This window comes from Otolemur garnettii, unplaced genomic scaffold (assembly GCF_000181295.1).
Source record: "Otolemur garnettii isolate 467f Iridium unplaced genomic scaffold, OtoGar3 scaffold00176, whole genome shotgun sequence".
NCBI lineage: Eukaryota > Metazoa > Chordata > Mammalia > Primates > Galagidae > Otolemur > Otolemur garnettii.
Genome location: NW_003852571.1, coordinates 2,716,473 through 2,726,937, shown reverse-complemented (window position 1 = coordinate 2,726,937; position 10,465 = coordinate 2,716,473). Strand labels below are relative to the sequence as shown.

General features: G+C 39.7%; 1 protein-coding gene across 2 annotated transcripts in view; it reads right to left on the bottom strand.

Annotated features, from left to right (window-relative positions):
- Nucleotides 1–10,465, bottom strand: part of SPIRE1 (spire type actin nucleation factor 1) — a 205,718-nt gene that overhangs the window by 102,180 nt on the left and 93,073 nt on the right. For both annotated transcript variants that reach the window (XM_023519463.1, XM_003800472.3), the window contains exon 3: nt 7,726–7,851. In XM_023519463.1, the coding sequence (XP_023375231.1) occupies nt 7,726–7,851 (126 nt within the window). The remainder of the gene's footprint in view (nt 1–7,725; nt 7,852–10,465) is intronic.

The following is a 10,465-nucleotide window of genomic DNA, read 5'->3' as shown; positions in this document are numbered from 1 at the left end:
CTGGGGATTCGAACCCGCCACCTTAGGTGTACATGGCTGGCGCCTTAGCCGGTTGAGCTATAGGCGCCGAGCCAAATCTAAGTCTTTAAAAGGTCTACAAGCATCCTCAAATTTGATTACTAATCTAAAATACTGAATTTCCTTCCCGTAAGATCAATTGAAAATTTGGTTTCCAGTAAATCAAATTTAAAATATAAAATAAAGTAGTATAGAATAATTTGATAGCAAATTTTACTGGGCATGCACTTAGCTATTTACTGTATACATTTTTACCTACATAACAAGACTGACACAAAAATGAGGAAAAGCTTGTTGAATAAATAAAGCAAAGATTTAATCATCACATTGGTATTTTCTGCATAGAATTTTATGCCTAGAAAGAAGCTTAGCATATCTTATTTCCCCCTCCCTACTTCTAAAGATAAGTAAACAGAAGTCTTGCAAAGGCTATTGGAATTAAGAGGTCACATGAATAATGAGTAGTAGAAGCTTCACCAACAATGCAGGAACTTTTAAAAAAAGATCAGTGTTAATATAAATATATATATATTTTTTGAGACAGAGTTTCACTATGTCACTCTTGGTACAGTGCTGTTGCATCACAGCTCACAGCAATCTCAAACTCTTGGGCTTAAGTGATTCTCTTGCCTCAGCCTCCCAAGTAGCTGGCACCACAGGCGGCCACCACAACGCCCGACTAATTTTTTGTTGTTGCAGTTGTCATTGTTGTTTAGCAGATCCAGGCTGGATTCAAACCCGCCTGCCTCGGTGTATGTGGCCAGAGCCCTAACAACTGAGCTACGTATGGGCACCAAGCCAATATAAATATTTTAAATTACAAAATAGAGAAATGAGTTGTTTTAAAGAAAGAATTCTTTAAAAGGAATCTTTTAAAAGTCTACTTCTATTATATAGCTTTTTCTTCTTTTTCCTACTATAATAAATATAGTTATATCTCTACTGTGAAAAATGTGTTTACCAGAGAATTTCTTTTTTTTTTTTTTTTTTTTTTTTTTGTGACAGAGCCTCAAGCTGTCCCCCTGGGTAGAGTGCCGTGGCATTACAGCTCACAGCAACCTCCAACTCCTGGGCTCAAGCGAGTCTCCTGCCTCCGCCTCCCAAGTAGCTGGGACCACAGGTGCCCGCCACAACGCCCGGCTATTTTTTGGTTGCAGCCATCATTGTTGTTTGGCGGGTCCGGGCTGGGGATTCGAACCCGCCACCTTAGGTGTACGTGGCTGGCGCCTTAGCCGGTTGAGCTATAGGCGCCGAGCCTTTACCAGAGAATTTCAAAGTGTATTGTACACTCTCAACATGGAGGCGGTGATGGTCACAGCATGGTAAGAACATTATCAGAATAAAGTCAACTGACTCTCTAGTCTTAAAATTATTTTACCTCTGTCTCTGACATGTCTATGATATTCCATCTTTTCCCACTTTATGCCTTTCTCTTATTTCATACCTAAACTTAAGATGGTGGCTCCCCTTCCCTTACTCTATTCATGCACATATGTGGGACCCTCCCCCTCCAAAGCACACACACACACATTCTCTCATGAACACTCTTTTCCCCCCTAAAAGCCAAGTTTCATTCTCTCTGGTTCACACTAGCTTTCTTTCAAAGCCTGCTCAGAAGACTACATCAAAATACCTGCCCACACTTTCTTTAGGGACTGTCTGTGTTTCCAACACAGCAACGTTCTTTTTCTTTTAGAGATAGGGGTCTCCTTTTGTCAGCTGGGCAGTGGTATAATCACATAATAGTTCACTGTGCCCTTGAATTCCTAGAACTACAGGCCCGCACCACCATGCCTGGCTAATTTAATTTTTGGTAGAAATGAGGTCTCGCTATGTTGCCCAGCCTGGTGTTGAACAACTTCTGACCTGAAGCAATCCTCCCACCTTGGCCTCCCAAAGTGCTGGGAATGCATTTGTGAGCCACTGTGCCCCACTATATGTGACATTCTTATAGGAAAACAGCAGTGAACAGGTTGGAGCACCTTCACTAGACTGACAGGTGATGAGGGGGGACACACTGGTATCAGCATATACCATGAGAAACTCTAATCTCTCTAAAACATGAGTCTAAGCCTTAGAGTCTAAGCCTTAGTTTTCTAATTTGCAAAGTAAGAGTCACAGACACCATACACTGGGAGTGGTATAAATTCAAGAAACCAGGAGGGGTTAAAGTGTTTGGAGCTGATAGATAATTTCATGTAATAGTAGCAAAATCAGGACTGATGATCAAAAAATTACCTAGACAACAATGGACTAAAAGATACTACCACACTTGTAATTGGTTCTGGCCTGTGGTGCTGCTGGCTCAGGGCAAAGTGGCTCTTCTTTTATACAACCTGAAGCACTCAACAGGGTGCACAGATAGTCCCTCTAGCTACACTGACACACAAGGCTATCAAAGTGCTCAGGACACACAGTACTGTCCATGTTCACGAGACAGTAATGGCAGGCCTACCCAAATCTTCTTTATCATTCAGAGAATACCTTAAGGGATTTAGCTCACTGTTTAAAAAGAAAATCATCACCAAGAAAAGAGACTAGAGTGAAAATAAATTTGCTTTCTAAATGAATAAATGATAAACCAAGCACTAAGCTTTATAAAGTAACCAGGTTCAGTAAATGTAATTACCACTTAATAGAACAACTGTAACAACTGAAAACAGATATAGATTTTACATTTTAATTAAGTTAGCATGTAAGAAATTCACTATAAATTACTTTTGGACTATTAAATCAGGAACATTATCAGCAACTGAGCTGAACTGTTAACAATACTAAGATTCTACTCTAACTTACATACACAAATGCATATATGTATATACAGACATAAGGTAGTATGAAAATCACTAATAATCCAATTATTCGTTTCGTTGAATCAGAGGAATGAAACACAGGAGAACCTCTGTAAGTTGATCACCCAAGGGACTATAACAAACTATTCAATATACAGAGGGGGTCAACATAAGGAATTAGGCCTAGTGTACTGATATGTACATGTGGTACGTGTCTCGTCTATAAAATCAGGTCAACTTAAGGAGGTCAATGTGGGGAAGTGGTAAATTATGAGGTTCTGCTGTATTTTGAAAATTCCACTTGGTACATGCTGATTCATAGTATAAAAACTCTTAAGATGTATAAATTATTTTGAAATCTTTGGAAAAATACCAAATTAATATATATATAATATTTTATTAGTAGTGTGAATTTAGTACTCTTGAGAAAAGGTTAAAATTACTAATATACATACATGAACGATTTAATAATGTGTAAAAATTGTGTAACATTTCAAAAAACCTTTCTACACTGCAGAGGAAAAGGAAACTATTTGGACCCTGTAAGACCTCACCCCTGAGAAAACCCCACACTGTACCCCAGAAGTGTATTAATGTACACAGTTACTATTCAATAAAAAAAAAAAAAAGGACCTCACCCCTGAAACCTTAGTGCTGACAGGCAATTGATATGGCATAAATCTGTAACTACATGGTATAGATGCTTTAAGTTTCAGGATTTCTGCATATTTGACTAATTGCCTTACCAGGACACCCTACTAAGTGAATGTTTATGTATAAATTTAAGGAATGGCAAGAGCCCTTGAGGATCTCATCTACAGCCCCAACAAAAGTTCTCATATTTACTAGAATACAGAAATACGTAGTACAGAAATGCAGAAATATTTTGGCCAAAATGTTTCAAATAGCCAGAGATGATTTCAAAACTGACTTCTTCGCTACTAAAAAACAATAGAATAATCAGCTGGGAGTTCTGGTAGGCACCTGTAGCCCCACCAGAGGCTGGGACAGGAGAATTACTTGAGCCCAATAGTCTGAGGTTTCTATGAGCTATGCTGATGCCACTGCACTCAAGCCTGGGGCAACAGAGTAATACTTTGCCTAAAAAAGAGAGAAAGAGAGAGGAGAGGAGAGGAGAGGGAGAGGAGAGGAGAGGGAGAGGAAAGGAAATGAGAGGAAAGGAAAAGAAAAGAGACTTCTTTTCAATCAAAAGAAAATCCTTAAAGTTATGGGAAAGCACAGAAATATAGAAATTATTTTAGTTTAGCAAACATTTCTAGAGGTTCCTATGTACCACATACTACATTAAGAGTGACTAAAATAAAGATGGCTTTAAAAAGTCAGTAACCTCATGAAGCACCTGGTCTGGCTGCACAAACAGCATCACAAAGATGTAAGCAAATGACCACCATGCAGTGGGATGAGCTTACAGAGGTAGAAGCAGTGGAAGGAAGTCAATAGTACTTTACAAGGGAGGTAACAGAAGAGCAGGGTTTTGATGGATAAATAGGAGTTCACCAAGCAGGTAAAGAGAGAAGGAGAATTCCAGACTGTACGAGGGTAAGACAAACAGCAGCCTGATGTACTCATATGAGATAGCCAATTTTTATGAGGTAGTGTAAAATGCAAAGGCGGCAGTTCAACAAGGAATATAAAAATACAAGGCGATGACAGACAGTGAAGGGCCTCGAGCACAATGCAGCGGTGTTTTCACTGCATTCTATAGGCGATGGAGAGCCAGGTCTGTCAGGGGCAGCATGGTGATGCTGAACTCCCAGGTGTCGAGGTGTCACTCAGGAGAACTAGCCAGACTGAAAGTAACGATCCCCACAGAATAGCCCCGGGAGAGGTCAAGTGACATTCAGGGGAGGTGAAGAAATCACTTCACTACTGAGGAGCACTGGACAAAAGCTCCTGAGAGTCCAGTGGGAGGGGAAGAAGGAAAAGGTAGGAGTGGGAAGTGCTGAGAGAAAGTGCACAGGGGACACAGGAGGCAGGGTGTGCCCAGAATCCCTGCAACCCTCTGCAGAAAACAATCGTGCACTGGCTGGGTCCTCAGGCCAGTGAGGACCTGCCTGTAACACATAACACACAGGATTTAGGCTTGGAGACATAGGTTCCTCTACAAAAAATCATCCATCAACAAAAAGGAAGAAACCTGATGGAGAGGCTCTCAGTGATGAAGGGAAAGAGTGGGAGGCTAACGTCGTGAGCTAGGTGGCACAGGTGGGTCTGAGCCCCGGGAAAAAAAGACTGAGCTCAGTTCATATAGGAAAGGAAAGAATCCAGGAAAGATGATAAACTGGAAGAAACCAGGAGAATCAAAGGAATAGAAGGTCAGTTTAGGCAGTAGTGTAGGAAAGAGCTAGAAGGCAGGAAGTAGAGTTAGGAAGTGGGGAACCAGAGCCCACAAGTTCCAAGGGGAAACAACTGCAGCTTATCATGAAGACAAAAGCACATTCAGCAGACAAGTGAAGAGGAGGCAAGGATCCCTCAAGATGACAGCAGATGTCAGTAACAATGTGTTTAAGAGACAGTGTGAGCTTCAGAGGAAGAAGGCTGTTTGTCTAACATGAAGGCCAATTTTGGGGAGGCAGAGAGGAGAGAGACAGATGTTCCCAACCCCACCACAGTCCACAGACATGGAGATGTGGGGGGAGAAAGCAGCCCCTACTAGCCCCTTCTAGTGCTAGAAGGAAGCACTGCCTTTGTGGCAGGCTGTTCTCAGAAGAGACTTGAGAAGAGACCCCAGGGTTTCCAGCTTGCACACGGCCTGTTGTAATGAGCTCATTTTCAAAATGGAGCGCAGTTTCTAGAGCAAAGATGGGGAAAGGTTGAGAGGAAGATCAGCAGATAGAAACTGAGCAGAAGGAGAAGAGAAAATGGTGAGATCAGCACCTAGAAATACCTAATGTTAGGGTGGTGACAAGGTAAGACATGTGGCTGAAACCCTGACCAGCTTGAGGCCCCCAGGCACTGGCCTAGCCACTTTTTGCAGGTACAGCTGCACAGCAATTTTATCCCACCTGTGAGCTTTTTATTTTAATAAGCTTTATCAAAGTTTAAACCTCTTTTTAAAAATGTGTTTGCTTATCAGGTAAAGCAGTTTTAATGAAGAACAAAAATATTTTTTAATGTTCAATGAAGGAGAATAGTAAAGATACTTACTAATATTATTCTTTAAGCGCAGAAATCATATGCAAGAATCTCAGTGTTGGAAGGATTTTAAGAACTCATTTAATTTCCTCTGTTAACCCCACAGGGCTGTACTTACAGCTTAAAAATAACACTCCAGGGAAGGTAATAGCAATCTTAACAAGCTAGAGAAGGTAATAACAACCTTAAAAAGTAATCTTCCCACTGTTTGATAAACTAGTTGAGGATGTGCTTTTGGATGTCCACTTTGAAGCTTTTTGTCAGATCCTACTGCCTCTGGTCCTGTCCAAGAACAGCTAGTCCATGGTATGCAGATAGATAGATTCTAGTCCTCAAACAGTCTACCCTTTTCTAGTCTGTTTCCTCTTAGATCCAGTTTTGTAAAATGTTTTTTCAAAAAAAGGCACAGCCTTTCATTGTCCAACCATAAAATGACAGGCTGTAAGCAGCACCCTAGCTCAAGCAGAGGAAGATGCTTAGTGCCTTCACTCTGATACACACAGAGGGGTTGTTGAAGGGTGATTTTAGTACGGGTGATCTGGCTGAGACATCCATGCCCTACTTATTATCAGGGCTAAATAAATCTATTTTGGCAACTTGTTTTTCCTTCTTTGCTTACACATCCAGCATGTGTTTATCCCAACTATAGTTCACAGTTAAGTTTTAGCCTGCTGCTTCAGATGAGCACAGTACTAAAGTCATGAAAGAAATGATAGTGTGATAGTTAATTGTAGGGATCAACTTGACTGAATTAAAGAATACCTAAAGAACTGGCAAAGCATTACTTTTGGATGCATCGGTGATTGTGCTTTGGAGGAGGCTGGCTTAAGAGTCTGAGTGGACTGGTGGCAATGGTCCACTCTAATATGAGCAGACACCATCCAATTGGCTGGGCCACAAGAATAGTAACAGCCAAGGAGAAGGGGTTGCTCTCCTGGAGCTGGTATCACTCTTCTCCTGCCTTGGACATCAGAACACAGGCTGCCCAATCTCTGGGCTCCAGGACTTACACCAGCAACCCCAAGTTTCTCAGGCCTCTGGAGTTGGCTTGAGCTATACTGGAAGAGCTTGGGGTCTCTAGCCTATACACAGCCGGCCATGGGACTTCTCAGCCTCCATAATCACATGAGCCAATTCCTGTCATAGATCCATATACATCCTATCAGTTCTGCCTCTCTGGAGGACCCTAACTAATGCAGATACCCATTACCTACCACGTACTAGCACTTTGTAATAGAAGCTATGCTGTTTTGTAAGATCTCATTGAATTTCCACAACTATCTATGTAACACACTGTTTTATTTAATAATTAAAACAGATAAAATACAATTTTGGATTACCTAAATGTTAATTCCAATATCCCCTATTAAATCTTTAATGAAATCCACTCTAAAATAGTTAAACAATCAGATGGAGTGTCACCTCCTTTCTGAGCCCTTGTCCCTTCCTGGCAGAGGTATAACATGTTTCCGAATGGCCAGAAGAGAGGAATGCTAGTCACATGGGAATGGACTGAACCAGTTCAGCAGCACTTACTGACCAATTGTAAGGAAGCTGTATGAAAATGTTGTTAAAATAGTTACATTGTTGATGTTTTAAAAGAGTAATTTAATTTTGCCTAGGTTGTTTCTTTTCTAAATGATTTTCAGTACTCCTCAGAAGGATAGATATAAATTTTTTAAAATAATAGAATGAAGAGTGTTAAAAACTCAGATTTACTGTTCACAATGCCAACAAACATCAAAACAATAGTACTTACCTCCTTTGCACTCTTGATTTTGGTCAGAAATGTGTGCAGCTCCATTGTTTCTGCAAACAGTGCGCGACATACTGCCTGGTAATGCTTTGGGGCGTCTGACTCAGCGGGGAGATGAGCAGCACAGAACTACAGCAGGGCAAAAGGAAGGAACGGTGCTTGGTTAGTACTCAGGGTTTTTTGTATTTTAAAAACAGATACACTGGGGGGGTGGGAGGGTGGTTCATGCCTATTAATTTTAGCACTCTGGGAGGCCAAGGTGGGAGGATCGCTTGAGGTCTTAAGTTCAAGATCCCTTTTCTACTAAAAATAGAAAAAATTAGCAGGGTATGGCAGCACACACCTGTGGTCCCAGCTACTCAGGCAGGAGGATCACTGGAGCCCCAGACTTTGAGGCTGCAGTGAGCTATGATTGAGGCCACCAAAAAAATTCCCCCACAGACACATCTAGTATACCTGTATTTTCACATTAAGACTGCAAGGTACTTCACATCATCCATCACTTAACACACCACAGCACCATCAGTAAAGTCTACACAGTTTTATGGGAAAACTGGTCCACTAACAGATAGCCAACAGCACAGATGAGCGTACTAGAATTAGTCAGGTTCTGCTTGAAAGTGATAGGACGTATGTAAAAGTTTTAGGGAGCAGGAAAGGAAATACCATTTACTAAGTATTGATGATAATTCCAGTATTAAGAGCTACCACTTATTTGAGCGATTATCATGCCAGGTACTATATTTGACGTGCCATATAAAAACACAGTACCAAGTACTCTTTACTGTAACCTGGGGTATCCCCATACCTTTCCCCAAAGGAAACTGAAGCTAAGGAGAATCAAGTGACTCATCTATATAGGCACGGTTATCAGGAGAGAGGAGAATTCAAACACAATCCTTCAAAATTCAAAGTTCTGAAGGCCAGGCTCATTCCAACACATGTTATATTCTGTAATGTAGTACAAAAGATGTCAGAAAAATCTATGGACCACAGGAAGGTGCCTCATCAATAATTGGGCAGCGGAGGAGAGGGACGAGCAGTGAGTGAGTCTGTGAATGCTGCCTGCAGCCCTCGTGCCCTTCACTGCCCACAGCCCACAGTCCTACCGGACTGCTTGTGGGTGCAATTAAACATCACAAAACATCACACAAAGCAGTAACATGGAAAATCAAACACCATTTAACTTATTAAACTAGAGAGACATCTTATCACAGGTATAATACACAGGAATATTTTATCTTTCTATAAAATAATTTTGTATTCATGTACAATAGTTATGTTTTAAAGTACTTCATTTGTACTAAAAGCTGTAAGTTCTCTCTTAATTCTTTACTATAGTCAATAAATTTGAAATTATCACAAATACTGTTATATATTTTATTTAATAATTTCTATCAATTGAAGAACAGATGTCTTTCTAGTTTATAATATCCTTCATAATATGGCTTTTATTTTCATTTATAATACATATCTCATATAAAATATTAATAGTTAGATCACCATCTTTTATAAAAGAAATTCTCAAGAAAATATCTTGAATTTGAATAGGATATCTTCTCCACAATACCAAAAAAAGCTAAGTGACTGATCAGAAACCATGAAAAGCAAAAATCTCATGTTTAATATTCACAGAGGCCACTGGTGAACAGAAAGTAAATATTCTGCTCAATTATTTTTATATCCAGAAAACATCTTCCAGCCCAGAATTATTAATTCCAAGATAATGAAAAGAAATTGCTAAGAATTTCACCTTTATCTAACTTATCCCATAATCTTATATTCCAATTGCATATGAAAAATGGCATAAGGCAATGGGTTTCAAAATTTAACTGTTATTCCTAGAAAGGTTTTTTAAAGAAATGTTTACATATACTTAAATATTTACATATAAATACCTATGTATATTATATACACAAAAGGTTCACGAAATAAAACTTGCACATTCAAATGATTTCATACCCCAATAGGCTATAAACTATAAATTTAGAAAACTCTGGTGTAAATGATTACATTTACATAATAATGAGGTCTACAAATACTTTTAAAAATTCATCTGATATGATCTTATATACTATAAAAACCCCAAAGTAATATGTAAAAAATTATTAGTGCTAATAAGTGATTTCAGCAAATGAGTAGGATACATGATTAACAAACAAAAACTAGTTGTATTTCTATACATCACCACAAGAACAACTGGAAAATGAAATGAAGAAAACCATTCCATTTATATTTGCATCAAAAAAAAATGTTAAGCAACAAAGGTGGTGCAAGACACTGCAAAGTAAGAAGACCTCAGTGAATAGAAAGACATCCTACCCTCACAGACTGGAAAACTTAATATGGTGAAGATGGCAACTTCAGCCCAAGTAATTTACAGATCGAATGCAATCCCTAACAAAATCTCAACATCTTTTTTTAAAGAAATGAATAAGCTGATCCTAAAATTCACATGGAATTGCAAGCGGCCTCTTTTAACAACCCAATTTAGATATTAGCAAATTGAGACTTAGAACAGCCAAGTAATTTGCCCACTGTCACACAGATGACAATCAGTGACAGAAGTGAAAATGAAGTCCGGCTGTCTGACTCCAGAGCCCAAGTTCTCTTCCACTCCACTCTATAATGAATGTATATTACTTTTAAACCCAAGGAAATGGCTCGGCGCCTATAGCTCAACCGGCTAAGGCGCCAGCCACGTACACCTAAGGTGGCGGGTTCGAATCCCCAGCCCGGACCC